Source organism: Dipodomys spectabilis, unplaced genomic scaffold, assembly GCF_019054845.1.
Source record: "Dipodomys spectabilis isolate Male_0828 unplaced genomic scaffold, ASM1905484v1 ptg000145l, whole genome shotgun sequence".
In the NCBI taxonomy this organism is placed as follows: domain Eukaryota; kingdom Metazoa; phylum Chordata; class Mammalia; order Rodentia; family Heteromyidae; genus Dipodomys; species Dipodomys spectabilis.
The window spans coordinates 4964486-4980642 of record NW_024870822.1 but is presented as its reverse complement, the minus strand read 5'-3'; the positions used below and the strand labels follow the sequence as shown (position 1 = coordinate 4980642).

At 48.7% G+C, this 16157-nt stretch overlaps 1 protein-coding gene across 1 annotated transcript in view; it reads right to left on the bottom strand.

Moving 5' to 3' along the window:
* Window positions 1-16157, bottom strand: part of Abtb2 (ankyrin repeat and BTB domain containing 2) — a 164729-nt gene that overhangs the window by 28306 nt on the left and 120266 nt on the right. The window contains exon 3 of the mRNA XM_042691354.1: window positions 11611-11824. Coding sequence (XP_042547288.1) covers window positions 11611-11824 — 214 coding nt within the window. The remainder of the gene's footprint in view (window positions 1-11610; window positions 11825-16157) is intronic.

Here is a 16157-nt window from a genome sequence, read left to right as displayed (position 1 = left end):
CCAAGACACTGAGGCCTCCCTGTTCCACCCAGGCATGGAGTGTGCCGGCCCCACGCAAGCTCTCCGGGAGGCTCAGTCCTCTGGCCGTGTTCTCAAGGCTTTGCTTTAGTTTTGAGCTGCTCCTGAAGGCTTTCAGAGCTTTCTGGAGAAGTGGGGGCCCTGCCTCTTTTGTCCTTTGTTCTGGGAGACTTGGAGTGCTTAGGGTATTGATACATAGTTTTCCTCAGATAAGAAGAAAGGCATGCCAAGATAAAAGGTAGCTGATTTGCAGTTTTGTAGGAGAACTTCCCCACAAAAGGAACAGCTTTTTGGGGTGGGGGGGGCAGGGGGAAGGTGAGGTGGTGGTGTTCCTGAGGGACTCAGGCTAGATCTGTTTCTGGGAAGGAAGCTGGATGTCAGGCTGGAGCAGGAGCTGGGCAAAGAAAGGGGCAGATGTAGTTGTGCTGATGTCCATGGAGCCTTGAGAGTTCCGGGTGGTATAGGCCATTTGTCCTTGGTAGCTGGGCTGGACTCCAGGAAGCATTTTACATGCGGCAGGGAAGGCCTTACCCCCATTTCTCAGACCGCCCCCCCCCCCCCCCCCCCCGTTCCTAGCATCACTGCCTAGAGCCCAGCAGACGGCTACTGCTTCTGCCACACTGCTAAAGCAATGTGACAGCAGGCCTCTTTCTGTTTTGCCGGTGCAGGGCTCTCTTGCCCCATGGACCCCATTTCACCCACAGGACCCACTTTCTCTTTCCCTGCTTGGTGTCTGTGGCAGCTCAGCAGAGAGCATAAGCTCTCTTACCATTTGGACACCAGACAGGCTGAGGGCCTCTAACCTGTTCAGACACACTTCTCTGTCGTGGGCATTTGCTACTACCCACTCAGCCTCTGCCAACAAGGCAACCTCTGGACGACCCTCAGGGCTCAGCTGTCCTGCTTTATTTATCCTACGGAAGCCTGCTGGGCAGTGGGGGCAGGAATAGGGCTCTTGGAGTGTGCAGTTCTGTTCAAGGGAAGCTGAGTACAATCACACAGCACCTGTACTCTCCATTCTCCAAAGTCCGAGGCAGAAAAGTGGCTCATTCAGAATGTCCCCTGAGAAGTTTCTAGCTGAGTGCTGGTGACTCACATCTATAATCCTAGCTACTTGGGAAGCTGAGAACAGGAGGATCACAGTTTGAGATCAGTCCAGGCAGAAAAGTGTATGAGATCCCTTCCCAACCTACAGCTGGGCACCATGGATGCATCTGTCATCCAAGCTGTATGGAAGACTGAGATGAGGAGGATCACAGTTTTCAGGTGAGCTCATACATTAAAGTCTGCAAGGCAGAGGGAAGCGGAATGTGATGGCACATGCCTGTAATCCCAGAAATTATGGCTAGCTTAAAGTAGGTAGATCACCATTCAGGCACATGTTCAGGTGGAAAGTGAGACCTATTCTAAAAGTAACCCATGAAAAACAGGGCTACAGGCATGGCTCCATGGTAGAGCACCAGCCTAGCAAGCACAAGGCCCCGAGTTCAGAACTCAGTTCTATAAAGAAAGAAATAGTTGTCTGTGAGACTACTCAAAAAAGCCAAAAACGGCACTGTGGCTGAAGTGGGGTAGAATGCTTGTCTTGAGCAGAAGAAGCTCAGAGACAGGGCTCAGGCCCAGAGTTCAAACCACACAACCAACAACAACAACAAAAAAAAAAGAGAGAGAGAGAGAGAAAGAAAGAAAAGAAATAGTCTGTCTCTAGAAACTTCTGGGAAACAGGGGCAATGTGGCTTTTGAAACTGAGAGAGATGTACAGAGGTATAAGGGGAAATCCCTGATGGGTAGCTAGTGGGTGGGCTGATGGGGATGAGGCCTTAGGGATGGGTGGTGTCTGTTCCAACTCAGTCTGAGAAAGAGGAAGAGGCAAGGCAGGCACCTGGATGAACCTGACCCTGCCTTTGGTACCTGCATCCTAACTGCAGCCTCAGTGAGGCCTCTGGCATGAGCTTCTGGGCAGCCCACCACACTGGTGATTGGCAGATGATCTACTGGGTAGCAGGCAAGAACGAGGCCATCTGCGTCCTTACAGTTCTCTGATCCTTACAGCCACCTGCAAGGGACGGGGATCACTAGCCTGCATTTTCTAAATGTAGAAACTGAGGCTGTGAGGGGTTTGGCCACATGACCAAGGTTATGTAGCAAGTCAAAGGCTATAAGTCTGACCCTTAAAAGAAAACAAGACAAATATGCTGGAGTCTTTCATGATATCAAACTGGAAACACTGTCAGCTTTTGGGCTGGCAGAAACTCAGAGGAGGCCTGATAGAGTGAAAGTTCACCCCTCTTCCCAAACTTCCACTTTTGTACTCAAAGTCCTATCAGTTCCTAAACATGGCCTACAGCAGGACCTGCAGGAGGTATACCCCAGATTCAAGAAGGTTTAGGGTCCACCTTCCAAATCTGCTGCAGTGAACATGGGGAATCACAGACAGCTCTGAGAGGTGACTGGTCTTGTGGGAGGAGAGAAATCTGACAAGTTGCCTGGCAGGCAAGTAAGAGCAGGTCAGAAACCAGCTCAGCCGGGATCCAGATAGACCAGAGCTCCCATCCTGCCCCAGCCTTTGGGTCTGAAATGTCTCCAGCTTAGCCTCGAGACTCCCTCGAGAGCTGGATTTCCCCCACACAGTGGTCTTCTGCACACAAAGGGGATTGTTGCTGCTGCCTGTGTTATTAAAAAAAAAAACAAACAAAAAACCCCAACAATATTCCACAAAGAAATGAAGCCCGGGGCCTGGCAGTTCTCAGTCTTTTTTCTCTGTGGACTGGTGGGTCCAACAATGGGACAGGAAGTCCTATGCAACAGGCCGCCCCGGGGCACACTTGTCAAAGGCCAGGCCAGGATCCTGTCCTGTCTCCATGCTCTGTCATCTGGCACTGCCACTTCCTTTGTCTGCCCCCCAATTGTTGGCTTGTTAATTCTTGGATGCTGGCAGATGCTCGTACTCAGGCAGGTCACCCCGAGCCAACAAACTCCAGGCCCCAGGGAGTTTGAGGATGGCTGCCCAAGTCACAGTGGGTGGAGGAGAAGCTGATGGGAGACTTGGCTCTGGATTTCACCCTCACTCTCTGGGGAAGAGATGGGATTTACCACTGTAGACCCTGGGAAGTCACTGAACCTTCATCGGACCTCCCAGCCTAAGCCTAGCTCTGTCTCTTCCCAGCCATGACGTAGGACCCTCTCAGGACCTCAGGCTGCTTATCTGTAAGTGGGAACAGACACAGCTTTTACCAGGAGCTGTGATGAGGATCTGTCTGTGTAAGTGCTTCCCAGGCTTTGTCTCAGTGCTTGGAGCCCCTGAGGATGAAGCACTCCCAGGCAGGCAATAGCAGCCCATCACGCATAGCATATGGCCAGACTAGCAAGCCAGAGGCTGGGGTAGCAAGCACCATTGGCTGACTGGACACAGGGCCTGGCAGTCTGCTTCATCTTTGATCCAAGAGGTGGAGAAAAATCCAGGCTGTAGAATTCTAGGGAATCTTTGGTAGTAGGCTGTGATAAATCTAAGGATTATAGATGTCACTGTCCTAACCAATTCTTACAGAAGTCCTTTGGGACATCTGATGGTCCTCATCCTGTCACTCACCTGGTGCCTGGGCTGAGTTAGGATTAGACATAGACTGAGGAGGGAGGTGGACAAGCAAAGGAGAGGGATAGAGAAGACAGGCATTCTGAGTTCACATGACTTTTAAATTCGCCAATATATTTGGACGATTTGTGTATTAAGCATGCTTTAGTCATTTTAGTTCTTCTCAGGGTTTATGATAATAGATCATTACACCGACATTAGCAGCTATCCTATGTGACTGAGCATAGTCCATGACAAGTCCATTACTTTATTTGATCTCCCTCCAAATCCTTTGAAAGTAGGTCAAGTCCCTCAGGTTCAGGGAATAGGGCTTTAGGAGATTAACTGACTCCAAAGAGCCCAACCATTCATCTCTACTATGTACTTCATTAAACCTGCCTGCTATGTGCCAGGGTCCATTTTAAGTATAAGGATACCTTATCTACAAGGAAGATCCACTTGCTTACTTCATAGAGGACAGGGGATGGGCAAGTAAACAAATACTTCCGTGCCATGGTTCCCAATAGAGAGCGTGAGGTGATGGGAGAGCTGGGGCAGGAGGGACACCTCCTCATGGGCACTGGCAGACTAAACAGATCATTTTGGAGGTTACTAGAAGTGCCAATCTGGGGGAGCGGGGAGAAGCAAGTACTTAATTCCCCCACCAGTATTATTTCATTTACTTCCATTTTGGGTAAACAGATGGAAATTTAATGCACAAAGAGAGAGTGAGAGGAAGAGAGAAAAGAGCTTAACATTGCAAATCTTCTTGAAGTGGTATTTAGGAGAATCACAAGTCAGTAGCATGAAGCCCCACTGCCATCATCTCTATTATTCGATAAGAAAACACTTTCGCAAAGCTGAGCAAAAGATTAATGAGCCTGTTTCTTTAGAGTGAACGCCTAGCCTCTGGTTTATGGAAAGTGCTTGGCTGAGGGGTGCAGTCCCTTTCTGCATCTGGATCAAACAAAGAGGCACCTTCCTTCAGTGTGAGGCTAGCTTGTGTTTGGGGGTGTCTCCCTAGAACTTGGGGGAACCATCCCAGAAGTCAGACCTAGATTCATTCTGTGATGAGGATATGAAGGAGTCTCAGAAAGGTAGCATGACTTTCTCAGATCACAGAGCCCAGGGAGGAGGGGCTGGTCTGGACCCTTAGACTGTATCATTCTAAGGACGTGTCTCTCCATTGGGAAACCACTGACTTTCAGCCTAACCCTGAAGCATTTGCTACAGGACCCACCACTGATGACTTGAAAGTTTTTGCTTTTTGGTGCTGGGACTAGGGCTTGAACTCAGGGCCTTAGCTTTTTTGCTTAAGGCTGGTGCTCTACTATAGATCTACTTCTAGCTTTTTTGCTGGTTAATTGGAGATAAGAGTCTCACAGGCTTTCTTGCCTGGGCTGGCTTTGAATCTCGATCCTTGTATCTCAGCCTCCTGAGATAGGATTACAGCCACTGGTGGTTGGATAAAATGTTCTTTCTTCCCTTCTCTATTGATGCACAGGAGCACTAGGGGAAATATGAGGTAGTGAGTAAAGTGCTTAAGGTGGTATCTGTCATAATGTATGCTCTAACATGAGTTATGGTTAGAGCATGTAGTAATGGTGTTATTATGGCAGTGCTTATGTTAGCAACGATACTAATGGTAGTCAGAGGAGCTGTAGTAGTTCGGTTACTGACCCAGATGTCACTTGGGATGCTGCCATATTTTAGGGAATGTCATGCTTGACCTATATACTTATGGGTGCTTGGTATTTGATAGACCTGATATTGCAGATTGGTAAGTTAAGGACTTAACAAGAGCCAAATTTTAAAATGTGAGGATAGATTAGATATTTGATGCTTGCAAAGAATACCTTTTCTTAATTTTAGGGTTGGCAACCATGCTGTAGTTATTATTATTGTTGTTGTTGTTGTTACTGTTGTTCTTGTTGCTTTGTGCCAGCCCTGGGGCTTAAACTCAGGGTCTGGGCATTGTTCCTGAGCTTTTTTGCTCAAGGCTAGTGCTCTACTACTTGAGCCACAGTTCTACTTCTGGGGTTTTTTTGGTGGTAAACTGGAGATACTAGTCCCTCAAACTTTGCTGGCTGGGCTGGCTTTGAACCACAATCCTCAGATCTCAGACTCCTGAGTAACTAGGATTACAGGTATGAGCCATCAGCACCCAGATGTACTGTAGTTATTTTTAAAAGGTTCTGATTTTTTATACAAAACAAGTGAAGTATTGGTAGGGGGAGGAGAGCTGTACTCTATCATTCCTCTCCTGGATATCTGATAATATTAAGCAGTTATTGTTAATTAGTTTTAGTGTGATAATAGTATTAAGGTTCGCTGGGAAGGTGGCTCAGTGGTAGAGTGCTTGCCTTGCATGCATGAGGCTCTGGGTTCGATTCCTCAGCACCACATAAGCAAAAAGAAAAAAAAATAGTATTAAGGTTAAATTCTTTAGTCCCTATCTAAAAAATACATGCTAAAAACAGCATTCATTTCAAAGTAATCTGAGGAGCAGGAACTGATTAACCAAGATTATATATGAGTTGATAAGGGTTAAAATGGGTCTATTATACTATTTCCTCTAACATGTACTTGAAATTTTCCGTAATAAAAGAGTCTAGAAAATAAAATAAAAATGTCCCTACTTAAAGGGAGAGGTCATATTTTCAATGTCAAATGTGTCAACATGTGTTTGAGATCCTTACAATAAAGATGAGGAGGGTGGCAGCCACTGTGTGCTGAGTACTTTTTCCCCCCACATGGCAGGTACTAAGCACCTGTCTTACTATCCTGCTTCAGTGCTAGTACAGCCAGCTTTCTCTTTACTACTTTACCAAGAACCAAACCGCACCTAGAGAGACAAGCTGGGCAGGGAAGCCTCCTTGCTCACATCTCAGCAGCCACTGAGCGGTGGACCCTGACAGGGCTCACACCTTGGTTGGCTTCAGCCCTTCCAAATTCTGTTCACATACTTTCTAGAACCTTCTCAGCCTGCAGGGCAGTCAAAAGCTGGGCCAGACATGCATTTCTTCTGCCAAGATCTCACATGGGCCTTTGTCTTGTCTCCTCATCAGTCCCCAGTAGCCCCTGAAGAGTGGGAACTGGGGACCGAGGTGAATTTCAGATCAGCCTGGTGTCATCTCTGCAGTTGACTGATAGGGCAGGACCACCCGCCGCGTGCTAGAATCTAAGCATCTAGAGGTGGGGCTGGGGGTGGAATGGGCTTGGGAGGAGCAACCCCCTTAGAGCACGCATGCAATCAGGGTGGGAGGGGCTTTTGGACCCTCCGCTGCTTTTCTCTCAGAAGGGCTCAGGCCCCAGCTACTGGGCAGAAGGTCAAAGAAGAAAGCAGCCAACTACAAACTTCTGGACCACTGCTTAGTCACTAGCTCAGGCTGCTCCTTATCTTGGCAGCCAGGCCCAGCTTTGCAGCTTCTTTCTGCCCACATTCTCCTGTTCTCCTAACTGGCTCTTTTTGGCTTCCTGTCTCTGCTGGGCACCTGTTCCGTCCTGTCACATGGCCCCTACTTGTGTCATAGCTCTGCCTAACAAAACTAATCATGCTAACAAGCAGAGAGTTAATACCCACATGGCATTACTGTGTCCTATGGACAGCTCCAAAAGTGTGCTCACTAACCCCACGCCCGTTGTCCACAAAGATGGCCTTAAAGAAGGGACTGAGGTTCTCAAAGCCACACCTCTGAATGGGGATTCTCTCCCTCAGAGGAGATAAAAGCAGCTGTTGCTTAGTCCACCTCAAGTGTCCTGGGCACTGACCCCAAGCTTCCCCAGCAAGCCCTTCCTGCCACAAAGAGTGCTGAGGAGGGCAGCAAAGGGACTGGTGATGGATCACCACCACTGCCATTTTTGGTCTGGTCATTCCCCACAGACCCCAGGCTCGGATGCAAGGGACAGGCTCACCTCCTTGCTACCTCTCCCTCGACACCTCTAGCACTATCCCTCACTCCATTCCCATTGCTGATGCCATCTTCCAGGAATGTTCTGATGAGCTGGCAGGCCTCCTGCCATGTCTACACAGTCCTCCTTATTCCTCAGGAGGGTGGTGACCAAAGATGTGTCCCAGCCCTGGCTGCTATGCCAGCTGGCCCAGCCTCTGCCTCCTAGTGGGGTCCATCTTCCTCCAGACCTTTGGGAAGACGCGGGAACCCAATACCCCTAGATCCCTAGAAGGAGGTTCTTTCCCTTTCTGGGCTTGATCTTGGGTGATAACACACCCTGCAGATCAACACTGTGACTAATACTGGCTGGTGCTGTGCCTGTGACACAGGTAGAGACGTAGAGACGCTAGTGAGCAAAATATCCTGGGACATGCAAGGCATCCTGGGAAGCACAGGGAGGCCCAGCTGCAGAGCTTTCCCAAGAAAGACTCCTAAGACAGGAGAGAGGAAGAGAAGCAGATGGGGTTGGGGCCTCAGAGGCTAGAGTCCACTTACGCGGTCTCACAGCTTTAAGGGTAGGTGTCAGCAGTCAAAAGAGAGGTATCCTGGTATCATGAAAAGAAAGGGCCTGGAGATCAGAAACTTAGTTTGAATCCTTGCAAGCCATTCAGAAGCCAGTATCCCACATCTACTGGTGGAAGATAGGGGTAATGGCTGCACATCCCTTGCTGATGTGTGGTGGGCAGAAATAGGTAGAAATGTCCTTAAGTTCAAGCCTGTAATCTCTACAATCAGGAGGCTGAGGCAGGATGATCATGAATTTGAGGACAACCTGGCCTACACAGTCAGGCCTTGTCTCAAAAAGAGAAAGAAAGAAAACAAATGCCCTTTAAAAGGAAGAGCCTAGTCAGGCACCAATGGCTCATGCCTGTAATCCTAGCTACTCAGGAGGCTGAGACCTAAGGATCATGGCTCAAAGCCGGCCTGGGGCAGGAAAGTCATTGAGGCTCTTATCTCCAATAAACTACTCAGAGGAAGTGGAAAGTGGTGCTGCGGCTCAAGTGGTAGGGGTCTAGCCTTGAGCAAAAGAAGCCCAGGAACAACATCTAGACTCCAGGATTGGCAACAAAACAAAACAAAACAAACCCCAACCAGGACGGAATGGGATGAGGCAAGTAATGTAGCAGGGACATCACAATGTGCTTCACACACAAGAGATGATGGCAGGCTGCCTTCCTTTATCAGCGGGGATGGGGCCACACACAGACCCTTGTTGTGAGTCAGGTACGTGTCTCCTAAGCAGGGATACAAAAGCACACTGGAACAGCATTGTGAGACATGCTAGGCTGCCAAACCCAGCTCCTAACTGATGCACAGGGGATGTTGCTTGATCATAAACAAATCCAGGCAGCCATTATAATGTGCAGAAGGCCTCTGGCTCAGACACCTGCATCACACCTGGGATCACCGGCCTGTGCAGTTTGGGTTGGTGGAGTCAGTGTCTCGTGTTCTAAGGTTGGACAGAGGAAGGCGCTTCAAGGAAACAAAGCAGATGGGGGGTGGGGGGGGGTCCAAGCTCATAAAAGCAAAGGTCTGTCACCCCAAGGCTCTGGCACACTCTATGCTCCTCCCCTCCCCTTTTTTTCTTTTTTCCATTTTAGGCAATGGGGACTGAACCTAATGTCTCTCCATGAGTCTTAAGCCAGCCCCCGCCACCGCCCCCCCCCCCCCAGCTCTGTTTTGCTGTAGCTATTTGGAAGGTAAGACCTCACATTTATTTTTCCCAGGGCTGGTCTCAGAGGGTAATCCTCCTTCTGTGGCCTTCCTATGACAGAAAGGAACCACCATGCGCAGCTTATTGATTAGGATGTGGACCTCTCCTAACTTCATGCCCAGGCTTGTCTCCAACCAGGATCTTTCTGATCGAGGTGTCCCAGGTAGTTGGGATTACAGGCATGTTCCACACCACCCAGCTCTCCAGTTTCCTTTTGTTCCAGGAGGAAAGGTTTTCCCCAGTCCTCCGGTGAGAGCACTGTGGTGCCAACCGAGAGGGGCATGGTACCCAGGCCCCTCTCCATGGCCTGCCCTGTCAGAGGGAGTTTGAAGAACTCCTAGCTTCAGCAGCTAGGAGCCAGGCCATCAACTGAGCTGCCTTCTCATTCAGGTATTTTTAGAGCATTCTAAAATGAGACAATTTTAGTATTTTTTTTCCTCCTCCTAATGGTGTTCCAACTTCCTATGAATTGAATAGTCATTTGAAATGATTCATGGAAAAATACCTTTGCTACCAGTAGACTTGTGCTGTAGATAATGTGGTTTCTGGATAATTAGGTATCTAAACACAAACACATGTGTATGTGGCTGTTCCGACTCAGCTGCTACAACCACATGGAGATAAGGAAGTCTGGCCATAGAGACACCAGATGCTGAGGGTAGAGTGTCAGCCCTGGGACCTCCCACCTCCCCACAGCCCAAGCCAGAGGCCCAGCACCACATCACAGCCTGGGGGTCAAGCAGTCCAGCCCAGGGCAGCAGTCCTCTTCTCATAGCTACCTTTGCTTGAGTGCCTGGGTCTGGGTTGGAACTGGGAAGGTTCTAAAACAGAGTTGATCTCCTCTGCTCCATTCCTCCCTCTGAGTTGTCTGCCCTGCCCTCTTCTCCTTTTCCAGCCAGCTCCTGAAACCGCACCACTTTCTCCATCAAGGAGAACCAGCTGGGATGCAGGCCCACCTCCCTACTCCACCTCCCACCGCAGGCAGTGTTCCCAATTGGCTGGGGGTCCCATCTGCAAGTCTTCTTGTTCTGGTTCAGGCTCACATGGCCTTCTCAGCTTGGAGTTAGCCCTCCAACCTTGAGAGGAATAAAATAATGTGATGTGGTAATAACACTAGTGGTAATAACTACGGTGGTAATGGTCACCATTGAGACCACGTGGATACGCAAGAGGCCATTATTGCTTTATATCTCCCAGTGAGAGACAGTGTTGAACAGTGGTTATGGAGAGCACTGCTTGTGTGACCCTGGCTAGTTACTGAGTCTCTCTGTGCCTCCACTTGCCCATCTGAAAGAGGGGCTCTTTCCTGGAATGTTGTGAATGGGATGAGCAGCCTGTGAAGTGCTCAGCACAGGGCCTGGCACACGATTGGCTGCCTCCCTGCAATGCTTCCATTTGCTTTGTGTCGGCTGCCATTTTGACAAGCGAGGGAGGTTTGGAACTCTGCACGAAGGTCACGAGGATGGAGATTGTCACCACTATTTCTGCGTCCAGGCTGCCTGGCTCTGGGGCCACCTGTTCATAAGGAACGGCTATGGGAAGCACCCATGTGCTCTGTGCTCTCCGAGGCCCTGGAAAAGTGGACCTGAGCTGTGGAATGGGCTGCTGTCATCCTCAAAGACAATGGGCGGTGAAGGCTCAGGTCATCCTCCTCCTGATGGGTTCACTCCCCCAAAGCACCTAGCTTTTGAGTTCACAGACAGTAGCCTTTAGGTGAGACTCATGCCAGCACCTGTGGTATTCGGGGCAGATTTGGAGTTTCTGAGCACCTGGGACAGGCCTCTGTATCCTCATGTGTGCCGTTCTCAAGCTCCTCACTGGGTCACCCTTGGACAGGACGTGACTTGTACATTTGTTCTTAGTAATCCTGTCCCTGGCTAGGAAGGACTAGCACCGTATAGAAAGGCACTGATGAGGGACCAGCAGGCTCGAGTTTGGGGCCATTCAAGCTGTAACTTGGTGCAGGTCACAAACATGCCAGGGTCCCGTGTTCTCCAGAATAAGAAGGCAGAGCCACAGTGGCCCAGATCCCTAGCCATGACCACAGTGACATCTTTGGTGGCAGTAGCATCCGAAGAGGTGACAGCTGCCACTGACAGACACCCAGTGACCACTCGACCACTGTTCCTGGTGCTTCCCTATAGAGCGCCAGCTCAGTGGATTCTCATAATCACTTCCAAGCCCTAGTGACCCCACACGACACCTGCCAGGGTTAATCAATATATGTCTATCACCCTCTATACCAGACAGGACTTCATCCACCTGGACTTGCAAGCCACCATCACAGGCCTCCTCCTGGGCTCCTCTCATCCTGTCGGTCAGTCATCAGTCTGTTGGTTAATGCTCATCCCTACCTTTCATTGTTCAGGGTCATTCTTGGGGGGTCCAAGTTGGGGTTCTCCATGGACTCCATCTGTGGACAGCGCAGGAAGTAGTAGAGGGTGTGGAGAGCATCGGGGGACCAGGTGATGGGCTGCGGCGGCTGGCGGGCCTGGCGGGCAGGGCTGGTACCTGCACACAGTGGGTGGCGCCCTTGCATGTGGTGCATAGCTCTGGAGACCAGGTCACCTGGAGTGGGCATGGGAGGAAAACCAAAGACAAGACTGTGAGTCCACAGCTCAGATTCTCCCAGGGCTGCTTGTGGCTAAGGAGGAACTGGCTCCTTCTCCTTCTGCATGTAATTACTATTTACCCCTGAGTTAAAGGGGCGGAGGTGGAAACTGTCACCTCCATGCACAATAGCAATTTGGTTTCCCTTTCATTTCCAGTCTTGCCGTAACAGCTGAATTAAACCCTTGGTAGGGCTGGTTTCCTCTACAACTTATGCTAATGTGGTTTCTTTTTCAACATCCCCACTCTCTCCACCACCCCAGGGGCCTTTCCCCAGGTCTTTGACCACAGAAATCAGCCAGGCTCTGTGGCAATTCTCCCCTGTACTGTTCTGTGTCAAGCCCCAGGACTTCAGCAGACAGGGAGAGCTCTCAGACCTCTATCACCCAAGAGATGGGGGGTCACTGAGCACTCACTATGTGCAATATGATAGAATTCCTAAGAAATACTTACACATAGTGCGAGAGGGTTAAGAATAATTTCTATCAACCCCCCCCTCCTTTTTTTTTTTTTTTTAGTGCCAGTACTGGGACTTGAACTCAGGGTCTTGCAACTCTCACTTGGCTTTTTCTCCCATGGCTAGGGCTCTACCACTTGAGCCATACCTCCACTGCTGGCTTTATGCTGGTTAATTGAAAAGAAGCGTCTCAGATTTGGCTACTGGGACTGATTTCAAACCACAACCCTCAGATCTCAGATTCCTGAGTGGCTAGGATGACGGGCAGGAGCCACCAGCACCTGGCTAAGATTTCCCCACAGTTTTAGAAGAAGTGAAGGCTTACTGATGAAGAAGCCTTCCCTGAACCCTGCATTCTCCTGGTGCAGGGAAACTGCGGTGCACACAGAGGCGATGCTGAACTGTGGTTGTACAGGTAGTGTAGCTGGTGAATGCCTCCCATTTGATTTGAATCCACTCTTGTTTACTCCAAAGCCCATGAACTTCACTGTGATCTGGGCTGCATCCTGCCCGATTGCAGTCTGTAGGGTCCTCAGTCCCCACATCCTGTGTTATTTTCCTATGTCTTTTCAATATCCCACCAACCTGGGACAGGAAACATCCCATCATTGTGTGAAGCCACAATGCTGAGACAGGATGGGCACCTGCAGGCACCTCCGCTCCGGGACAAGCGGCGCCTCTGCCTTCTTTCTAGGCCTGAGAACTTGGGGCGCCTCCCCACCGTGGGCCAGCTTTCCAAGATCTCCTAGTCTGGTGGTCAACTCCAGGGCCAAGAGACAGAGTTCCTGACACCAGCTCCTGCCCAGAAACTGATTTCATTAGGTTGTTTTTTTTGGGGGGGGGGGGAGAGCAGGTGGGAGCAGCGCTCTAACACCTACAGTTTGTGAAAGTTCCTCTGTGATTTTTATGTCCAGTCAAGTTTGAACATTGTCAGGAAATTGAATTAGAGCATGGATTCCAGAACTATGCATTGGGGCTTCAGATCAGGGTTCGGCTACTTCCAGCCTGCGTGCTCTAATGTAATTGCTCGAGACTCAGTTTCCTCATCTGTAAAATGGAAACGATAGCACCCACTCTCCCAATTCTGAGGACTGAAAGAAATAATAAACATGGGACATGTAATGCCATGTTTGACCCAGCATGAATACTTGCGACATTTGACTACAAGGCTGGCGTTATTAACACTCTCCAATTTCTTCTCTATCCTACACTTGCGCTGAGCAGCAATTCCAGGACCCGTGCCTCGGATCACACGCTGCCCACATTTCCCAGGACAGGAGGAGTCTGGATCCTGAAACACTACACATCCCAGCCTTGCCCTCAGGCTGCTGGGCAGCAGAAACTCGCAGCCAGGCTGCCCTGCCTCCCACAGCCAGTCTCACAGTGAAGCTGGGTGGCAGGAAGCTGAAACCTGGCTCCTGTTGCTCCACCTCTGAATGTCATAACATTTGGCGGGACATAGGACCACAAGGAGGAGAAATCAAAGCGCCTGCGATAACATCAAAGACGAAGCTTGTTGAAATATCATTCCAAAGGCCTCAATAAGGTAGAAGTCATTACCATTAATTATTTTTATTGTTGTTTTATTGTTATTGGTGAAGAACCCGTTGGCAGCACATTTCCAAGCAGAATACAGGCAAGAGAACCAAAGAAGAACTGGGAGCCAGGAGCGGGCAGCGGTTCCAGAAGGGTCAGGTAAACCATGGAGGTAGCTGGAGTGGGAGGCCCTGGCTTCTTCCAGTCCTAGTCTAGTCCTTCACCAGCAGCTTTTCTCCATGACCACATGTATCTGTGGAAAACTTGGATCAAACTTATCTAAAAGCTTACACTGCTCCAGAATCCATTTATGACAAAAGAAAGGATCTTGCTTAGGATACTCCCTCCTCCCCTCTTTCTCTTATTTCTGGGGCTTGAACTCAGGGCCTAGGCACTGTCCCTGAGCTTCTTGCTCAAGGCTAGCACTCTACCACCTGAGCCACAGCACCACTTCTGGCTTTTTCTATTTATGTGGTACTGGGGAATTGAACCCAGGGCTTCATGAATTCTAGGCAAGAACTCTACCACTAAGCCACATTCCCAGCCCTGGATATTCTCTTAAGGGAATTTTTCCTTCCTGGGACTTTCTATTTCTTAAGCTTTGTGACATACATAAAAGAGGCAAAATCTCATTTAACGTTTACCATTAACCTTGGAAGAGAGGTATTTCCATTTTTATACACAAGGAAATAGTGCACAGAAGTCCAATGATGTCTGATCTGCAAACTAGCCTGTGAATTTGACCTTGGGCTCTGCCTTCCATACACAAAATCAGATCCATCTCACCAATGCCACTGAAAGTGTGGTCTGTGAACAAGAATGGATCTAGATATTGTTACTGGTTCACAAGTTAATTTCAGAAACGGAGAGTGAATTAAAAAAAGGCATTCAAAGCAATCTGACAGAATAATTTTGTCTATGTACTCTAAGAATCATTTTATGTTTTAGATAACACTGAGATTGTAACAGGCATATTGGTGCATGTCAGTAATCCTGGACACCTGAGAGGTGGATATAGGGGATTTTCAAGGCAGGCCATGCAAAAGTTAGCCAGACCTGTTTAAAAATAAGACAGGAATGGTGAGCTACCTGGCGAGTAGAGGTCGGAGGATGGCAGTTAAAGGCCAGTCTAACTAAAAACACGGGACCCCGTAGAAATGAAGGGACAAAGGGTGAACAAATGCAGCAGTGGTACTCACTAGATACTATGCTGAAAATGAACTACACAACTTATGGGTGGAGACAGGAAAGAAAAACTGGGAGAGAACGAGAGAACATTGTCCAAAAAGAAATGTACCCTTTACCTGACTTATGTGACTGTAACCCTATGTATATCACATTTATAATAATAATTTTTTTAATCCAGAAAACATAACTTTAAATAAAAACAGGGAAGGAATGTCATTATCCAACCCCCCCTCCAGAAAACATAAAATATTCACACACACACACACACACACACACACACACACACACACACACACACACACACACACACAGCTAGATGCCAGTGCCTCATGCCGTAATTCTAGCTATTCAGGAGGCTGAGATCTAAGGATAGTGGTTCAAAGCTAGCCTTGACAGAAAAGGCTCTGTGAGACTCTTATCTGCAATTAACCACTCAAAAACTGGAACTGGGGCTGTGGCTCAAAGTGGTAGAGTGCTAACCTTGAGGAAAAAGAGCAAGAGCTCAGGGACAATGCCCAGGCCCCGAGTTCAAGCCCTATGACTGACTAAAAGACAAAACAAAAGGGGGGGGGGAACAGAGGAAAAGGGTGACACTGTCCACAAAAAATATACTCTTTACCTGACTTATGTAACTGTAACCCTTTGTATATCATCTTTATAGTAACAATAAAAAATTAAAACAACAAACAGACCTTGAGACCCTATCTGAAAACAAACTAAAACCAAAAGGTGGTAGAGAGCTTGCCCAGAAAATGTGAGGCCCCAGTCCAAACCCCAAGGAAACGAAGTTGAGCTTGCATTTTACATGTCTTTTTTTATTATTATCTTTTACATGTATTTTACTATAATGTTCAGTCTGTGACAGAGTAGAGTCTTGGCCTTGAAACGTGGCCAGTTAGTAAAGCCCTGCTGTGGCGGGGCCCTGCTCTTGGATCAGCACAGGTGGGTGCCCAGAGCCTCTGGAACTTTCTTATACTTGAGAATCAATTGATCCCATGCTCAATGAAACCTTGGTCTGAAGCCCAGAAACACCCACCGGCAAGGAAAGAAAACAAGCCCTCACTCCTTGTTAACCATGAAAGACTTGATTAGAGGCGCTTGCAGGTTTCA